Here is a 20,319-nt window from a genome sequence, read left to right on the forward strand (position 1 = left end):
ATACATGGGGGGCGGTGGGGAAAATTGGGGAAAATAGGAACCGATGGTAATATGGAGAAAATACAAATAACAAGCTCAAATGAGCTAAAATCCTCGTCCTCTTCATGATGACGTCATAAAAACGAATATGACATCATTGTGATGTATCAGGTTTGCGATAAATTATCGGTGCTAATGCCTGGCTTGATTCCCGCAAACAAAATTCAAACAGCTTGCCGAGTTTCGGGGATAATGGTGTAGGCGATTTCCATTAGCGGCGATATTATGACATCAACTTTTTTTCTCGGAAGAATTTCCAAAATCGGAGATGGTTACTGCCTGCGCGTGGGCTTTCTGCATATACATGGCAAGTTTCACGAAGATCCGATGAAAACTCTGGGTTGTGAAACAAAAAAAAAAAAGTCAAAAAATAGGAATGATGTCATAAAAAAATGATACGACGTCATAGTGATGTATCATATGTGTGGTAATTCATCTCTGCTAATGCCCTATTCGATTCCCACAAACAGAATTAAAAAAGCTTGCCGAGTTTCGGAGATAATTTTTTCAGCGATTTCCATTAGCGGAGATATTTTGACGTCATAACTTTTTTTCTAGGAGGAATTTTCAAAATCCGAGATGGTTACTGTCTGCGCGGGGTATTTTTACATATGTGTGCCAAGTTTCAGGAAGTTTCGATGAAAACTGTAGGCTGTGAAACAAAGTCCACAAGAAGGAGATGAAGAACAACGTGAGTAAGACTTAGAGATCCTCCACGAGGATCTAAAAACGATCGTACACCTTGATGGGAAAGACGGGTAGGCCTCATAGAAACCGAATAAGACAAGATCGACGAAAACTCACAAAATAGCATAATTTTTGAAACAAAACCGAACCAGGAACACACAGTAAACAAGTAGGTAAGAAAATGAACGGTTAAAACGTGACAAATAACGACCAGAAACATAACTTTGAGAAAGTCGGCAGAGATCCCCGAGAGAACCAGCCATCTCCTCAAAACCCGGAACCGGAAGTGACACACCTTTCTTTTGTTTCTAAATTATTTCTGGCAAGGCAATATTTACTCATTTTTAAAAATCCCAAAGTGATTTAGATTCTTCCATTTTTATATTTTTTTCCTTTTTCTCTCCAATTAATCTTTCTAAAGACATTTTAAGGCTGCTGTAAAGGTTTTTGGAGAAATCAGAGTTTCCTTGTCTACCTCTATTTATAGCGATTCGTTTACGCTCCAATTTAAATTGGTTTGTTGCGCTGCAGGCATTTTGATGGATTTGATGATATATATATATATATATATATATATATATATATATATATATATATATATATATATATATATATATATATATATATATATATATATATATATATGGTGCTTCAATCCCTTGGCTTTTCAGTGCTGGAATAACTGAATTTCTTTCACTTGAATTGAATGCTTTTTCATAGTCTACATACGTTGGACATCGCAGAAAATGGTATTTCCTCGATTTATTTTGATGATTATTGCTGTCGATGGTCAAGTTTTGAAAGCTTTCTCCCAAAATCCAGCACGTTCCAGTGGTTGGTTTCTCCCATCACAGGAATGTTTGTTCCTCTTGCATTGCAGAAAGGTCCGTGGCCGAGCAGTTATCTGCTGCCTCTGGTCTCATCTTAACTACCCTCCAGCCATTCACCTCATGTGCCGGACCCCTCAGTGGGGCACATCTCCACTTTTTGTCCCCTCTTCTCTCCACGTTTTTGTCCCCTCTTCTCCAAACTCTGGAATGGCCTCCCCGAGTGTCTAATTACATTATGCCCTCTACTCCTTTAAAATGGTGAACTATTGCCAACTCATGATGTCCCCATATTTTTAGTCCCAATTTGTTTTTATTGTCACCGACTCTTCACTCTTTTAAACAAACTAGCAGAGTACCCGCCCTACGGGTGGTATTGTTCCGAGCATGCAACACGTTCTTTAAACGCATATCTTTATTTGGGCGGTGTATAGGCAAGTGACAGCTCCATAAAGGGAAAAATAAATAACCCAGGTTATGTGCATGAAGCAAAAACATACTGACTGTTTATAATTCAAAACACCTCACTGCACGGGAAAACGTGGGGACAGGAATACTGCAGTGTAAATGGTGGAGACTTGTAATACCAGTGAAAATCTGGAGGTGGCGTGACATGATTCACATTTGCATAAAAAAATTTGCATCCCCCACCCAGACAACCCCCACCACCCCAAATATGAAAACACCTCAAAGCATTAATTGGGGTTATGCTGATCCTATGTAGAAGGTCTGGATGTAATTGGCCCAGAACTGGAGGAGTAGCCCAACAAACAAACCAACCCACAAACACCGGTCCGTGAACTATAGTCAGGATTCCTTGTTGTCATATCTTCCTGTCTATTCATGTCTTTTTATCGACGATCCATCCCAGTTTCCCTATCCTGTTCCATACATCCCTACTTGCGATGCTGCCTGTCTGGTCTCTCGGTCTCTATCATTTCCACCACTGAGCTTTATTAAATCCACAAGAGCCTTTGCCTCTCCTTGTTATATGGTGCATGTTTATCCCCACACTTTTTGAAAATAAACAACCAAAAAACCCCCAAAAAACAGGGATATTGAAATAAAGTATGTGTCTGTCCGTCAGGCTATCTCCTCCTAAACCGTTGTGCACAAATTCACCAAATTTGGTAGTTATGATCACCACATGGCAAGAAGGAGCGAGAGCAGTATCAATTTTGGCCTCACCCCCTGGGTGGGGTCAAAGGTTAAATTCCACCCAAAAATGCAATTACAGTCACGTTTTAAACTTTTTTTAATGAAACTATGTATATGTAATCAACATTGGGAGATGTGTGAAATATGCAACTATTTTTTAGTTTCTCTGGAATTGGAATTCCAGATAAGGTATTGTCAGAGCAAGGTCCGTCCGTCCGCCTCATATTTCGACTTTTCCGGCCGAACCCTGGGCCAATCCGGCTGAAATTTGGCAGCAAGGTTCTGCTCCTCACGAGTAACAGGGATTGCAAAGCTCGTTCGTCATATGACTTTCAATATATCAAAATGGCGGACTTAGTAGATTCCTTCAAAAATCTTCTTCTCCAGACCCACCAGTCAAAATGCTCCCAAATTTGGGTTACAATATTAGGCCAGGATAGGGATGTTAAATTGCAGAGGTTATGCCGATCACTTGACCGGAAGTGTGTCAAAATGGCAGTCGCGTAAATTCCTTCAAAAATCTTCTTCTCTCGACCCACCTGTCAGAATGCTAGCAAATTTGAGTTACAACATTAGGCCAGGGTACTGACGTTACATTATGGAGGCCATGCCGATCTTGTGTCAAAATGGTAGACCAAGCATGTTATTTGAAAAAAATCCATAAATTCCCTCAAAAATCCTCTTTTCCAGACCCAATTTTTTGTGCTACCAATTGTTTTGCATTTGACCTCCTGTTCATGCCCCATGGAGTACGACTTAGGGTCACAGGTGTTAAAAAGTTTCAACTCAAAATTTTATGTCGGGCAATTCCTGGTGGAACTTTTTTTTGCCATCTTTGAACTTTGCTTTCGGTGGGAAGCGTGGGGATTTGCGATGATGCGCCATCAATTTCGCTCCAGTTGGTGTCCCACCGTTTTCCCTCTGCTGCATTCTTGGTGCTGACCTTTCACTCCTCTGTCATTCAGCTCTTTCACTGAGCCTTTATCTCCATGTTTTTTTTTTTTTAAACCCTGGTTTAGAAAATATGAGAACATTCCTAAGCACCAAGTGGAGCAAATTAGGAAAACTTGCTATGTGATCAAATAATTTAAACTTATTGATTCTGGCTAGTGAAATACACCTCACGGAAGAGAGGGGTGCTTGAATTGAGGTTTTGTTTCTTTTCCAAACCAGCCCCATTAAGCAGTAACCAATAATTATCTTGTAATTAATAATTTTTTTTAAAAGACCAGGCTTATTTATTCTCAAAAAATAAAAAAAAAATTCTTTCCAAAGTACAATGCTGTTTATTTTCCAAACTTGTGATGCTGTGTTAACTAGTGATGAACCATTTCAGAGGTATTAGCATCATTGCAATGGTAATCATTTTAGTCTAATCAGGTTTGCTAATGAATTAAAAAGTTTTATGATGATGGCAGTTATGACACCATTGTCTCTACCTGGGTGATGTTTGATGCGGTTGTAGACTTCAAGCACAACCTCGATGAGGATATGCCAGAGAACCAGGCCAGCCACAGGAACTGCGTCTACAGGATCTGGTAGATCCAAAGTTCTCACATCCACTCCCAGAAAAACTGTGGCCACTACATGCAGGAAAGAAAAACAGTCAGAACTTCTTAAATACTCTGATAGTTGCATGATCAGCCTGCTAAAAATCAGCCACTTGTACCTCAATTGCATGAAACAGATCAAACCCAAAGGCCATTTCAAGATTGCAAATGTGTTGGGCTTAAAACACTGTGGAGTGAGTTTTTATACCTTCAAGAACACTTGAAATGGACATGATTACACCAAAGTACACACACAATGCACATTGCACAAACTCTCCAATGTCATGCAATGCATGTTCTGGATTCGCATCAAAGTGATAATGACGGACGTGTGGTTTACTATTTGATTTGTGTTTGTGCTCCAAATCAAGTGGTTGACTCATTGTCTATACTTGGATGGAACAGCTGAAAGAGCACAACGAGTGGTGAAGACAAATGACTGGAAGCAAAATAGAAGTGCGAATAATTAATAGAATCAGAAGCGCACACAATACACAGGTCAAGACTCATGGATTAGCTAGAAGACAGAGAGCAAGAGGAACAGCTGCACAAAAGGGGGACACAGACCACAAATATCCAACAAAAAACAGCATATGCGCAGTTTCTATCATGTTGGGAAATGGAGAAGAGTTGTTATACACAAAAATGGGTTGTCCTGTTAGTGCTCCATCTGAACCTATCGCTCATATGGCAAGGAACCCGGGTTCAAATCCCATACATCATGCGTGTGCCCCCTTCGCCTACACATAGCCTTGAAATTCATGTTAAAGTACATTTATGGCTTCAAACGTCTTTATCCCCCCCCCATATCATTCATGCACAAGATACTCTTCGAGCCTGTAAAACGACTCTTCGATCAGTGTAAAAACAAAGTTGAAGAGCAATATAGTTGAAAGTTCACACACTCGCCTCTAAGGTGTCTCGCTTGGGTTTGAATCATGACCAAGCTATAAACTGTCATCCCGGTGTTTCACAGGCAAGGGGATTCATCGATATGTACGTCATCTATTCGACAGCCATCAAACGGGAATCCTATCTGCCAGCATTAGTTAGTGACGTTAAAGATCTGACAGAGCCCTTCGCAAAGAGTAGGCGAGCTATCACCAACACCATGAACAAATGAGAAATTCCTGCCCTAACAAGCAGAGAGCATTGCATTAGTGGTACATTCTTTCCCTCAGACAATGATGCTACCCTGCACCCTTGCTGCATATACATATACATACATATATACATATATATATATATATATATATATACATATACATATATATATATATATACATATATACATATACATATATACATATATACATACATATATACATATACATATATATATATACATACATATATACATATACATATATATATATATACATATATACATATACATATATATATATATATATACACACATATAAACATCAACATAAACATAAACCAGCATTTTATCAAATGTGTGAACGGTATTTTAATCTTCCTTTTGACAGAGTGACCATCACATAATTTTAGGCCTCAGTTTTCTTTGCCAACGTATGTGAGTGTTTAAAGCTCCGACATTCTTGAACAAAGCGAAATAAAATGATGATGCAACATACAAGTGGTTTATTTGACTATGTGGTTTAATTTGTGTTTTGGACTGAACTCAAGGCTCATATGTGGACTTCTTATTGCAGAATATATAAGACAACAATTCTCTGCTGAAGTTTTGTGCACAGATATAGTCTCCTGTGAGAAAGTAGTCAGCCTCACAGGAAATGACATCATGCAGAACAAAACATTCCGGGCAAAAACCTATCATGCAGAACAAGAAGAGTCAAGGGAGATCGATCGTCTGCACAATTTGGCGATGCATGGACTTTCACGTAGTTGTGTGTTTAAATGGTGCAGATAATTTTTTAAAACATGGCCATGAATTGGTAAGTGATCTTGATCATGCTCAGATACAGCTAACTGCTGTCACTCAGGTAAACATTAAACTTGTTGAGTCGACTACAACAGGCACAAACAGTTCACGTGCCTAAGATACCGTCGAATCCTGCTATTCACGCAGAAAAAAAAATTAATTAAAAAATATTTGTTTTGTTTTTACTTTAAACACTTCAGGACTGGTCTCCTACAGTATATCTACCTGGGAAATCGGAAATCAGCCAACATCACAGCATTACATAAAAAAATTGTGCAAAAACAGATCCACGTAACTGCAGCCCAATTTGCTCAATGCACTTCCAATCATCAGCAAGGTCATGGAATCCATCATCGCAGTTGACGTAAAATGAATTCCCTTTCTCCAACAGCCTCATCTCAGATAATCAATTTGGATTCAGACCTAATCACTCTACCTTGGACATGTTGCTTCGAGTCTCTCAACAATGGTGAGACATAAGATCAGGGTCGTCTCTCTGGACATATCTCGAGCTTTTGATACAGTCTGGTATCCTGTCTTGCTTTCCAAACTGTCTGCCTATGGAATCCAAGGCCAACTCCACTCTTAGATTACTGACTTCCTCCACTCTCATAGCCAACGTGTCTCTCTCAACGAAACCCTTTCATCTCCTCTCCCCGTCAAGGCCGGAGTACCCCAAAGCAGCATTCTTGGCCACATGTTATTTCTAATAATCATTAATGATCTCACCGACTCTGGAAAACCCTCTTTATCTCTTTGCTGATGACTCCACTCTCCGCTGTTACATTTCTCGTCCTTCTGATAGACAGGCAGCAGCCTCTTCCCTCTCCCCGGACCTTGACAAAATCAAAAACTGGTCAAACACAATTTTGTTAATGTATCCATATTGTCCACCCTTTGCGTTTTCCCTTACCCCTCATGGTTACCTGCATCCCTTGTTTGTCTGTCTCCGTCTATGTCTACATTATCTCTCCACCCCACTGTTGTTGTTTCCACTTTCTCCTGCTGTTCCCTTTGTTATGTTGTGTCATCGCTCTTCCACGAGCTGAGAGCATGTATTAATAATATATATTTTTTAAACAATGCCCCGACATTCACGGCATTTTCAGGAACGTATCCCCCGTGAATATCAGGGTCCACCAGTACTCGTGGCATGAAAGCAAATATATTATTCCATTCCCAACTCCTGCCTTATAAGCAACTCAAATCTTGTCTGTGCATGGGGAAAAGGAATTGAATGTCATTCCGAGCAAAACTTCAAAATCGATCAAACACGTACATTTGTAAGTAGTTTACAGATGCACATACAGTTTTTAGTCGACTTTACAAGCGAAGATGTTCAGGGTGAAGTGCAGAACTTGCCCACATGAAGGCGAGATTTACTTTCAGGGAAAGGAGGACGTATTGCGTGGAAACTGTTTCCTCACAAAGCAAGCTTGTGGTGCAAACGATATATAGGATAGGAAACGACAGTGAGAGAGCGAGACAGTGAGAGAGCGAGACAGTGAGAGAGCGAGACAGTGAGAGAGCGAGACAGTGAGAGAGCGAGACAGTGAGACAGTGAGAGAGTGAGACAGCGAGACAGTGAGAGAGCGAGACACTGAGACAGTGAGAGAGTGAGACACTGAGACAGCGAGACAGTGAGACAGTGAGACAGTGAGACAGTGAGAGAGTGAGAGAGTGAGAGAGCGAGACAGTGAGAGAGCGAGACAGTGAGAGAGCGAGACAGTGAGAGAGCGAGACAGTGAGAGAGCGAGACAGTGAGAGAGCGAGACAGTGAGAGAGCGAGACAGTGAGACAGTGAGAGAGTGAGACAGCGAGACAGTGAGAGAGCGAGACACTGAGACAGTGAGAGAGTGAGACACTGAGACACTGAGACAGCGAGACAGTGAGACAGTGAGACAGTGAGACAGTGAGACAGTGAGAGAGTGAGAGAGTGAGAGAGTGAGAGAGTGAGAGAGTGAGAGAGTGAGAGAGTGAGAGAGTGAGACAGTGAGACAGTGAGACAGTGAGACAGTGAGACAGTGAGAGAGTGAGAGAGTGAGACAGTGAGAGAGTGAGAGAGTGAGAGAGTGAGACAGTGAGACAGTGAGAGAGTGAGACAGTGAGACAGACAGTGACAGTGAGAGAGGCAGTGAGACAGTGAGAGAGTGAGACAGACAGTGACAGTGAGAGAGGCAGTGAGATAGGAAGGCAGTTATTTGACCACTCAGATAAGAAGTAGTAGTTATGTAGTTTTGTTATTTTGATAATGTGCCACTCCATCAGACAGCCTTACAGGAAGTCATGCTTTGAATACTGTGCCTGTGTGGTGTTGAGATTACCAGCTAAAATCCAGGCAGACATTCCCACAGCCCAGTGGACCCAGTTAAAAATGTATCTCCTGGAACAAAGCAGAGACATTTTCATCACCAGGTGAAGCACTCTTGGAAAAACAAAACAAAAACAAAAATATTTCAGACAATTACCAATCGACCATTTCTACTGCTGCACCTGAAACATTAACAAATCCTTACCCAGTACCGTATCTCCCCTTCCCAACAACTTGATTTTCATCCAAATAATTTTTATAAATATCAATCCAAAACTGCATTGGCTTGAAAGTAAATGTAGCAAAGCACCCTAAGCACAGATGGCACGTACTCAATGGAGAACCCAAGATTTAAGCAGGAGCCTTGGGGAAGAAAGACAATAAAAAAAAAAATCAACAACTTTCCAGCTGGAAATATAAAGACAATTTGAGGATATAATACAGGACTTTCAAAATGACATAATTCACCCCAGAATGCTTGGTGCTCATGCACAGAAACCCCCAGGAAATCGCGATCTCCCGGGCATCATAAAGTATAGTAAGGGGTTTCGAGGGTGAATCGCCTTGAGGGGAGTACTCGGGGCCCGCTTCCTGGCCGATGATCCTGAAACCGACGAACCGCAGATAACTCCATGGCATGACAGGTTGATAAGCAACCAGGAACTTCCTGGGACCCTCTTTATCTCTTTGCTGATGACTCCACTCTCTGTTGTTACATCTCTCGTCCTTCACTCTACCCTGGACATGTTGTAATAGCTCACCTAAACTGCCATCACCATAGCTCACCTAAAACTAACAGCTTTGACGTATAGACCGTCGGAGATGCTCAATTCAGGTAGGGTCCAGCGTCAAAATCCTGCTTTACCGTCCCAGCAAATTAATCACCCTGGAGATAAGGCCTGTGCTTCCCAACACTCCATTGCTATCAATCAAAACGGCAAAGTGATACTGTAAGTGGAACGCAGGTTCAGACTCAACTCTTCAATTTTCCCGAGATGCGTGCAAGCTCTGGGCCCTTGAATTCACCGGCTTATAAGGTCCCTGGGAGAGGCATTGTTTGGGGACTGACCAGCTCCAAGCTGTACTCTGACCGCAGCTTGAGCTTAATGGGTGCTGCTGAGTTGGTCCGTTCCTGTTCCCATGCAACGCCCATTGGCAGAGCCCAGCTCCTGCAGTGGCGGCGACGGCTAAGGTGGGCATTGGTGATAGACTTCATCACTGGAGGCCTGCCCATCTGCCGGCGCTGCAGGGCCACACTTCGCTATCTTGTGCTTGATTTGAGTCCATTTGCAGTTGCGGCGCTGTTACATTATGATGTTCTTGCTGGATCTGTAATATTGCTTTTGCAGTGTTGAGTGCAATGACGTGTGTTACAGGTGCACAGAGACAGAGGCAGAGACAGATAAAAAGAGAATGAAAGAAAGAGAGGGAGGATTTATATGGAGAGGAATCACAAAGGGGTTCGAATCTTCTACACAACGCATCTCCCTTTCTACTGATACAAGGGGAGAGGTAATTCGTATAGACAAAAATTACGACATATATATATATATATATATATATATATATATATATATATATATATATATATATATATATATATATATATATATATATATATATATAACTACACTGGGGATCCCTTGTGTGTTGGTATGTGTCTCCCCGGGGTCTCTGAAAACCGTAACAGTACATTTGTGCATGAGATAAGGATCAATACATAAAATGGTTCATAAAGCTTCTGAAAAGTACCTTAGAGAAAGGATTGTGCCTCTGCACAATTAAAGACCTGTACTGGGGAACTTTCTCAGCTCACTGAATGGGCAGCTGCTCGGACTGCAAACTCCCGAGCATGTGGATTGGTGCAAGGCCCGAGTGGAAGGTCGTGTGCTACCCAAACCCCTGACGGATCAGTACTCGTGAATGGACTGTGTATCTGGATTAGGTGCTTCTGAACACTGATGAGAAGGACATATCTGGGGCTTCTGCATGGACATGGTAAGTTTAAATCGATGATATTTACTATTAATCATGTTGGCAAAGGGATAGGGGAATTATTGGAGCTGAGAGGGCTGTAATAAATATATCGTTTTTCGGGTTCTGGGGCCACAAGATAAATCACACTAAACTCACTGAGGTACCCGACATTGCCTGGGTTAAATTTCACATCATTTCCCCAGTCGAAATAAAATAAAGTTTAAGACAAAAGGCTGAATTTGATTCATTGTTTGGTGGTTTTCTTGGGAGCTCCGGGCGAAACGGTTTTCTTGGGAGCTCCGGGCGAAACGGTTTTCTTGGGAGCTCCGGGCGAAACGGTTTTCTTGGGAGCTCCGGGCGAAACGGTTTTCTTGGGAGCTCCGGGCGAAACGGTTTTCTTGGGAGCTCCGGGCGAAACGGTTTTCTTGGGAGCTCCGGGCGAAACGGTTTTCTTGGGAGCTCCGGGCGAAACGGTTTTCTTGGGAGCTCCGGGCGAAACGGTTTTCTTGGGAGCTCCGGGCGAAACGGTTTTCTTGGGAGCTCCGGGCGAAACGGTTTTCTTGGGAGCTCCGGGCGAAACGGTTTTCTTGGGAGCTCTGGGCGAAACGGTTTTCTTGGGAGCTCCGGGCGAAACGGTTTTCTTGGGAGCTCCGGGCGAAACGGTTTTCTTGGGAGCTCCGGGCGAAACGGTTTTCTTGGGAGCTCCGGGCGAAACGGTTTTCTTGGGAGCTCCGGGCGAAACGGTTTTCTTGGGAGCTCCGGGTGAAACGGTTTTCTTGGGAGCTCCGGGTGAAACGGTTTTCTTGGGAGCTCCGGGTGAGACGGTTTGCTTGGGAGCTCCGGGCGAAACGGTTTTCTTGGGAGCTCCGGGCGAAACGGTTTTCTTGGGAGCTCCGGGCGAAACGGTTTTCTTGGGAGCTCCGGGCGAAACGGTTTTCTTGGGAGCTCCGGGCGAAACGGTTTTCTTGGGAGCTCCGGGCGAAACGGTTTTCTTGGGAGCTCCGGGCGAAACGGTTTTCTTGGGAGCTCCGGGCGAAACGGTTTTCTTGGGAGCTCCGGGCGAAACGGTTTTCTTGGGAGCTCCGGGCGAAACGGTTTTCTTGGGAGCTCCGGGCGAAACGGTTTTCTTGGGAGCTCCGGGCGAAACGGTTTTCTTGGGAGCTCCGGGCGAAACGGTTTTCTTGGGAGCTCCGGGCGAAACGGTTTTCTTGGGAGCTCCGGGCGAAACGGTTTTCTTGGGAGCTCCGGGCGAAACGGTTTTCTTGGGAGCTCCGGGCGAAACGGTTTTCTTGGGAGCTCCGGGCGAAACGGTTTTCTTGGGAGCTCCGGGCGAAACGGTTTTCTTGGGAGCTCCGGGCGAAACGGTTTTCTTGGGAGCTCCGGGCGAAAGCAGTTTTCTTGGGAGCTCCGGGCGAAACGGTTTTCTTGGGAGCTCCGGGCGAAACGGTTTTCTTGGGAGCTCCGGGCGAAACGGTTTTCTTGGGAGCTCCGGGCGAAACGGTTTTCTTGGGAGCTCCGGGTGAAACGGTTTTCTTGGGAGCTCCGGGTGAAACGGTTTTCTTGGGAGCTCCGGGTGAAACGGTTTTCTTGGGAGCTCCGGGTGAAACGGTTTTCTTGGGAGCTCCGGGTGAAACGGTTTTCTTGGGAGCTCCTGGTGAAATGGGTTTCTTGGTCGCACTGAGGTGGGACAAGCCATTCACAGGTGGCGGCCAGGTATAGTGCATCAGGATGCAACTTCAAGGCGCCATAATGCTCACCTTCACATGGCAAATGTGAAGACTACTATTTCAGCAGAGATTGGCGATGGGGATTTCCACGTAAACACATGCACTCCCCACCCCCTCCATCCCCCCAAGTGTGCATGTGTAGCAGTGGAAATGCATAAAGTTATATCAATCTCCCTGTCATTATTTCTTTTTAATTGTCCAGAGTAAAAAGTCCATGTTATCCTTGAACGATTCATCACTGTAATCTTTTCATCACTTTCAATTTAAAAAAAATTCAAGACATTTTCACTAATTAAAATCAAAAGTTGGTTGACCGATTATCGACTCAAAAGACATTTTTAGCGATTTATTCAAACAGGTTAAATCTTACTTGGGTGCCTCAGGATGAGGGCGGAACAAAGCCATGATTGGCTGAATTACAACCAGTACGACGACAATAATTCCCAGGTACGCATGGACGCCGGCAACCTAATGCAAAGAAAGGCCAGATGATCAATAATCATTATGGTTTTCTTCCTGGTAAAATTTTCATTGGAGTTGAAGTATGACCAACAATAAAAGGTAACATCATGTATTTCAAAACTTGGGCCTCTCACCGTACTCCACCCTCCACGATAGACAAAAGCCAGACTAACAGCCACTATGGTTAACACAAACGCCATCACCATAGCTGTCCGATGCATCTGTGAAAGGGGAAGCAAGAAACGTGTGTAAAATAGAGTTAAACAAACAAATTCAAAGCAATAAAGTAATAACAAAGGGGCTTTATCCTGAAGGTTGTCATTTCATTTGACTAGCACTGCCAAGTTATTGGTGTTGAAGTTTGTTGAAATGAAGTGTTTATAAGAATGTAATCCTTCTGCATCTACACTTCTTGAACAAGTCAACGGCGTTAAAACTGTACGAGTCATGACAGCAACATGACATGGCATCAACTTCATAAATATTAAAAGTACCATCCAATGATATTTGATACTTCTCAAAGAGTGTTGGGTAAAGTTATTTTATAGACTATGGGAGCAATAATAAATGGTGGTGGTGATGGTGGTGGTGGTGGCCCATACTCTTAACATATCATCCTGGCAGGGGTCTTAGGCCACTATTTGTTTCGGCCTGCTAAAAAATGCCTTGCCTTGTAATCATGATGTATTCTCATGGACTAATTAAAGTATATAATCGAAATCTGTCTTCGGATTTGGGGATTGGAGCATGGAGACTAAGTGTTGAAATCTGCAATTTTAAAGAAATTAACGATTCTTATAACTAAGCGTATTTACTGAATGCATTTGTTTAAAGCAAGGAACGTTGTGATTCCTCCTCCTCCATATTTATACAAGAAAATGTGAAATTGTCAAAGCATTAAACTTTACTTTTTCTACTGTTCGGAGAATTATATTGAACGAAGAAAATATTAAGGAAGGTGCCAAAAGTGTTACTTTATTGAGTGCAGTGAAAATAAGTAACCAGCAGGATCGCCATGAAGGCTCCCGCAGCCACGCTGGGTATTCCATGGGGATATCTTTGGAGTTATGAAGGCAAAATAAATTAAATTAAACACTGAATTAAAAGAACGATAAACACTACAATGGGAGGATTAGAATGAGTAAAGCAACGGGACAAATGAATAACAAAGTCAAGAGAGAATTGGAAAAATATTGTAATAATATTTCAATTAATTTACTCTGACTCACTCCCCCCCTCCCCCACCCAACCTTCCAAACTCCCCTCCTCTCTCTTTCTCTCACTCGCACTGCCCTTCTCACATCCCCACACTCCTAGAGTGCAGAGCGATGTGTGGTGAAGCGTCACTCTCCACCCCATTATTATTCTCTTTCTCTCTTTCTCTCTCACACTCTCTCAGAGTGTATAGCACCATGTGGTGAGGAGTCGCTCTCCCCCCCCCCCACCCCTCGCTGCCCCATCCCACCTCTCTTTCAGTATTCCCATCAGTGAAGCAACAGGTGATGTTTGCCTTTAAATAAGTGCTTAATTGAGGTATTCCAATAGATGTATGATAGATCCCAGGTAACGCAGGGTACCTTTGTGGGAGGAGGAAAGGGAAGGGTGGAAATGGGAGGAATGGGAGTCCGGAGGGGAAGGGGTTAGGTGGTACGCCAGGCATCTTTGCTAATCTACTATAAATGGGTGAGGTGTGTGTGTGTGTGTGTGTGTGTGTGTGTGTGTGTGTGTGTGTGTGTGTGTGTGTGTGTGTGTGTGTGTGTGTGTTGCATGTTTTTGTGGAGTTCTACTGGAGTGTTCTGATGTGGAATGTGAGGCACCAAAATGATCGACACGACCTCCAGAGTTGATTAGGCTAATCAACTACAAATAATCAGGAAGAATTCCCACATTTTAAATGCATGCCATGTTAAGGGCACATGGAGCAGCTTAATAGGTCCTTCCACCATGGCATGGAATTCGAATTACAAAAGAAATAACAAAAAAGAATGATAACATTGTAGCAAAGAATACATTAATAATATACTATAATAATAGTAATATCATTTCGCATTAATAACGAATGTACAATCTCCTCCCTGGCCCAAGCACATCTGGGCTTGGTGAAAGGAAAACTAATGCTCCAGCAGTACAACAGGCCAGTATGCTACAAAGCCTTGAACAACAACTACATCAAACATGCATGCAGCATGGTGTGGTGTATATATATATATATATATATATATATATATATATATATATATATATATATATATATATATATCTATATAGCCTAGAGCTGATGAGATTGACTGCTAGAGCATCAGAGGAAGGCAAGGCAAGTGTGCATGTGCATGTGTGGCATGTGTTCTTTTTTGTGGAGTTCCACTGGAGCTTTCTTATGTGGTGTGTGAAACAACAAAATGATCATCATGATCTCCGGATTTCATCAAGTCAATTAAAATTCAGCTACCATAATCCTCCGAATAAAGGAACAGCAATATAACCGTTTTGGAACAGGAGTATAGGGCTTTACTGGGGTTTTCCAAAGGGTAGTATGATCTACCAAACTGTTTGCCACGAGTTCCTACATCGATTAGACCAATGGAAATTTGGTCCAATGGACCAACAGGCACACGAGTATGTACAAGATAATGACCAAACCTTCTGAAAGTGCTTGTATTCACCTTCCTTGATAGCAACAATCAAGTTATGTATTTAAATTTGCAGCTGCTGCACTATGAAATGTCATGGCAGCGGTTCCATGAAATATTTTTTAAATATCTCGTGTAAATCTAAATAAATAATTTACTCAATAAACTACAGCATTTACTTCGACCTGAAGCATATAGAATTGACTAATGCTTTTTGAATCAAATGTACTTCTCTTTCTCAGTAAAAAAAGGTAAACGAAAAGATGTTAAAAATATTTTTAAAGTTAACCAAGTACTTAATTATTAATAACAGCAATTTTTGTTGGTCCTTGAGCGCCACTAAAAAAGAAAAAAAGCAAAAGTTAGTACCTGGAACCAGACCTTTTGGGAACACAGCTGTTGAGTGGACCAGGCGAATCGGTAAAATCGGGCCACAAGGATTCCAAAACTGACCAGGCCCAACCACACAGTCACCATCAGAGCCGCTGTGAAAACACACAAGTTTAACATTATTATTGAAGGAAATGAAAGCAAACTTCAACTTTAATGTGGAATTAATTTATGGTAGAGTAGCAACAATCACCGTCCATGCAGTCCATCAGATTGTTATCTGGATGGACCCTTGGGAGGTACATCGTTTGAGCTTCTCTCATTCCACATCACTGATAGATAGCCTTTGCTATTTACCCTGACACTGAGTTGCTTGAACTTATAACCCTTTCAACATTAGCTCTCAGAAGTGGTACATATTTTTAAAGAAGGCTTTGTTAGAATTTGGTAATTTTTACTTTTTATGAACATCATGCCATGCTTTGAGGCCTTTCTAACCATGTGTTTTGAGGTATAGTGGTCCACGTCTGCCGACCATCTCAGTTGGCGGTCCAGTTGGTATGATGGGGCCAGCCACCAAAGGCTGTCGGTGATGGTGATGTACCATTCCTAGATAAGAAAAAAAACAACAACGTACAAAGGGTTGACATTTATGGACATTATTGGATTTTATAGTTGCCTTCGCTTCAACTTCTGTCTTTATAATACATTTTAACTTGGTGAGCTCTATAGACCACACATGCGTACGTGTAAATGAAAATAAAAAATAAAAAATAAATTAAAAAAAATGGAAAAATAATGATGAGAAGTACAACACATATCCAACAAATACAATTGGTTTGTCAGAATATGGAGGGGGACGATTTTTTAACATCGCACTTCTGGAATGAGCACACATCCCCCCAAAAATACACTTGAGCGGGTTTGACGGTCCGCTTGGATGAAAAAAAATAAAAAAATAAACCAATGTCACCCGCAGGGTGACCCATATCTTGCCAAAAGGTGACCACGTGTGACTTCTTTAAGGTCACACTGAGGTGAACAGAGCTGCTATCCACCAGGAGTGACTCCTTGAGGAATATCTGCCTACGAGAGATTCCGATGAGAATCGTTCTACAGAGTAACCATGAAAAATATGCTTTTCCCTCATAATGTCACCAAATGACGTCATAATGTCTCAAGCTTGACACATCGAGAAAGCACTCATCGAGGTGTTCAATTTGAGGTACTACACGATATGGTTCCTAAAACTTGAAAATTTGACCTTGGGGTCAAATATGTTTGACCTTAGGCACTAACCATGAAGGTCAAGGCCAATCACCACCAAAAATTAATCAGCTGAGCACCAGACCATGAACTATATTCCCATGAAGTTTGAAGATGATCCGATCAAAATTACTCAAAAAATAAGGGTTTCGTCGACTCCCCTGATTTGCAACAAAGTGACCTTGACCTTTGATCTTGACCTTCAAAATTTTGTGTGCTGAAAGGGACCTCTATAGGCCTCTGATATGCGAAGTTACAAAAATTTCCAATGATAACTGTGCTCTGCAGAATTTTTTCTACAGAATTACAGACAAACAAAAAAATAAAAAAACATACAAGCTGACTAACATATCTTGCAAAAACTTCGTTTTGGCAAGATAATAAAAATAAAATAAAAAAAACTTGATGCAACCGAGTGTTAATCAACCTTCATGACGACAGAAAGTGAAAACAGAATTCAAATTGAATTTAAAATAAATGCGTGAGGCCGCTCGAAGCAAAAATCTCCATATTCTAGGAATCATTCCCAACATCATTATACTATTTTCAAACTCGTGTTGATGGCTGTGAAATAAATACTCTAAGTGTGTGTGCATTTAATGGCTGTATCCAGGACAGATCTGGACCCCAACTAAAAAGGACCCTCGGGCCACCGAGAAGCTCAATCACTCGCTGTCTGCACGTCGTCACGTACCAGCCAGCTCACCGTCGGATGAAATAACAAAATGTTAAAACGCGTTTTTCACCGGAATTATTTCACATACTTGTAGAGCACATCCCCAAACCATCTAAAATATAAACATGAATCTCACAGACGCTAGGAATAAGCAGTCCCTCAGGAGGACAGGTTACGAGGTGAAGCAGTGAACGGAAAGCATGTGGTGTCCCTTCCAGAGTTTCACGGTTATTTGAATTGAATATATTTTCCTCATGAAAAGTGTTTCTGAGCGGATTTGCACTAAAATTATCTTCATTACACGTGTAGCTACACCAGAAGGTCCCAAAAGTGAAAACAGAAATCAACTAGAACTTAAGACAGCCTCGTTATATGGCATGGAAACGGATGGAAGCTACCCCTCGCTGCAATGCATTCCACACATACCGAGGATATAAACATTCAATTTCCACAAAACTTGATGCAACAGAGTGTTAACCAACCTTGGCGACGATGAAAAGTGAAAACAGAATTTAAAATAACCGCGCGGAGCCACGTTGAAGTCAGCGGACCTCGTGTTGCCCAATAAACAGGGCCAGACGACACAGGTAACGAGAAACTAGTTGGTCGAATTAAATCTTCTTAATAATCCCTATGAAACCCATTATGCATTATCGCCGTCCGATGCTTCCTTATAGGCCATTCGACCAATCGGTCATTTTGCACTTGATGACCCTGTAACCTTCACCCTAAGGCGAAAATGCGAAAAAGGGCTCAGACAATCTATAGAGAGCAACTAGTATAATCATCGTGTCAAGTTAGAACTCAAACGGCCGAGACGTCTCGGAGGAGATAGAAAAATAAAAATTGAAAGATGGACGAATAGAACGGATCCGAGGACATCGAACGGTTATATTAGGTCAGCGAGCTGACCTATTTAAAGATGGGGTTTTAATTACCTATTGGATTAATATTACAAAGGAGAATACAGTCAACAAAACAAAAAAAAAAAACAAGTGAAGAACGAAAAACAAAATTGTGAAGAATGTTCTGACGCAATGAATCCGAGTCTTTTAATTAGTGGTTTTGTCTTTTCATTGAACATTTAAAAAAAAAAAAACTACAAGATGTTCACGCATTGTCTCTCCTGAGCTTGCTTCAAGGTAATGTTAACCAATGTCATGTTCATCACAAAAACATCCATGGAGGACAAGTTCACCCTTTACACAGGTCAACCTTCACTTTTCTGCTTTCTGATCCTTCTGAACACATATTGCAATCCTTCACTTCATTTTGTCCAATATGTCCCATTGTCAAACTAGGCCCCAAATTAAACGAGATTAAACCAAAAATCAATGAGCATTATGAAGAATTGCTTACCATTATGGGCATATCCATCAGCCAGAAAAAGAAACAAGGGTTCTGCCAAATTTGCTCGACCCTTTTGTGTGATTGGCCGCTGGAATGAGCACTGCATCATACCGTCTGCGAGCCGCCATGCCAGACCACTTAAATCACCCTGTCAGGTGCAAAAGGAGGATCAAGTAGAGTTACAAATCCTTCGGTGACCTGCTTGATGTTAAAACTCGATCAACCTTGTGGGGGAAATCATATTCACCATACCTGTTGGTCCAACATAGGATGTGTCCGACCGCTTAGCCATCCAGTTTGAATCTCCAATTTGCCATGAATATTGACACATAAATACACGTCATCGTTGCCCTGCCAAAGAAGTGAGTTTGTGAGGCTTGTTTGACTCTTCTGATATTTACAAGCAATTGCATTTATACGGCTAATCTTGTATGTCATAAAGGCCAAAAAATAAAATCACTGCACCATTTGTCAAAGCAGCCTTTACAATTTCTGATGCGATAGGTTTCAAAAACAACATTTTCTCCCAGTGGAGGCTGGAATGCTCCAAACCTTGTGTTGGGCCCAATCTTGTTCACCAACTTCAACAATGATCTTTCCAATTCTCTTGAAAATCCTCTAACGATCTCTCCGATGTTGTGGAGAGCCCCCTTTTCCTTTTAGCAGATGGCTCTACACCATGTCCTATAGCACAGTACCCCCATTACCCTGATGGGCAGACAGCAGATGCGGATGACCTGGAAATGATTAGATACTGGACTGAGAAATTGAACATGTTTGTTTGTCCCTGAAAAAAATCTTACTCTGACCCTATTGCTCTGGATGAATCGTCAAACAAACACAAGTACCTATTTCCATGGTCGACCATTGGAAGAGGTTCAGTATCATGCCCAATCACAATTCCAGGATGTACATGTTCTCCCCCACCCCCTCCTGGTCAAACTTGCAAAATTCAAGCTGAATGCACACCAAGTCTTTTGTTCCCCAATTCTCCCATCGGTCGAACCACCTTCCAGAGGTTGTGCTCATCCCATTATTCCCTCCATGGCTCCAGGGCCAATTAACCCTTCTTTAGTCTCTGTTTCTCTTGCCTTGCTTAAGGCCCGGTCACACCTTGACGTTTTAGCCAACGTATGCCGATTTTTGAATTTTTTTTCGAAAACGCTGGCACACGTTGAATACGTTATGGGTAAGTTTTGATAACATTGAGAGCACGCTGAAAAACACTGCCATACGTCGTTGTACGTTGGCTTTAAACGTTGTACTTTTTGGTTGTCCACAAATTTTTTCATGCTTGAAATTTCACGACGTATGCCGGCGTATGACTCACACGTTCCGCTACGCTGGCCACAAGTTGTATGCACGGTCTGCGATCGCTGACAGACGTCAACACATGCTACTTGTAAGTTAATCATAAGTT

General features: G+C 42.1%; 1 protein-coding gene across 4 annotated transcripts in view; it reads right to left on the reverse strand.

The window, feature by feature from the left end:
* FRRS1 (ferric chelate reductase 1) overlaps positions 1 to 20,319 on the reverse strand; it is an 88,734-nt gene that overhangs the window by 11,996 nt on the left and 56,419 nt on the right. For all 4 annotated transcript variants that reach the window (XM_085885934.1, XM_085885935.1, XM_085885938.1 and 1 more), the window contains 8 exons: positions 19,152 to 19,250; positions 18,909 to 19,047; positions 16,106 to 16,216; positions 15,647 to 15,762; positions 12,782 to 12,868; positions 12,556 to 12,653; positions 8,495 to 8,553; positions 4,151 to 4,294 (listed from right to left, as the gene is read on the reverse strand). In XM_085885934.1, coding sequence (XP_085742060.1) covers positions 4,151 to 4,294; positions 8,495 to 8,553; positions 12,556 to 12,653; positions 12,782 to 12,868; positions 15,647 to 15,762; positions 16,106 to 16,216; positions 18,909 to 19,047; positions 19,152 to 19,250 — 853 coding nt within the window. The remainder of the gene's footprint in view (positions 1 to 4,150; positions 4,295 to 8,494; positions 8,554 to 12,555; positions 12,654 to 12,781; positions 12,869 to 15,646; positions 15,763 to 16,105; positions 16,217 to 18,908; positions 19,048 to 19,151; positions 19,251 to 20,319) is intronic.

Source organism: Eptatretus burgeri, chromosome 6 (assembly GCF_056783735.1).
Source record: "Eptatretus burgeri isolate ZD-2024b chromosome 6, Ebu_testis_v1, whole genome shotgun sequence".
Taxonomy (NCBI): domain Eukaryota; kingdom Metazoa; phylum Chordata; class Myxini; order Myxiniformes; family Myxinidae; genus Eptatretus; species Eptatretus burgeri.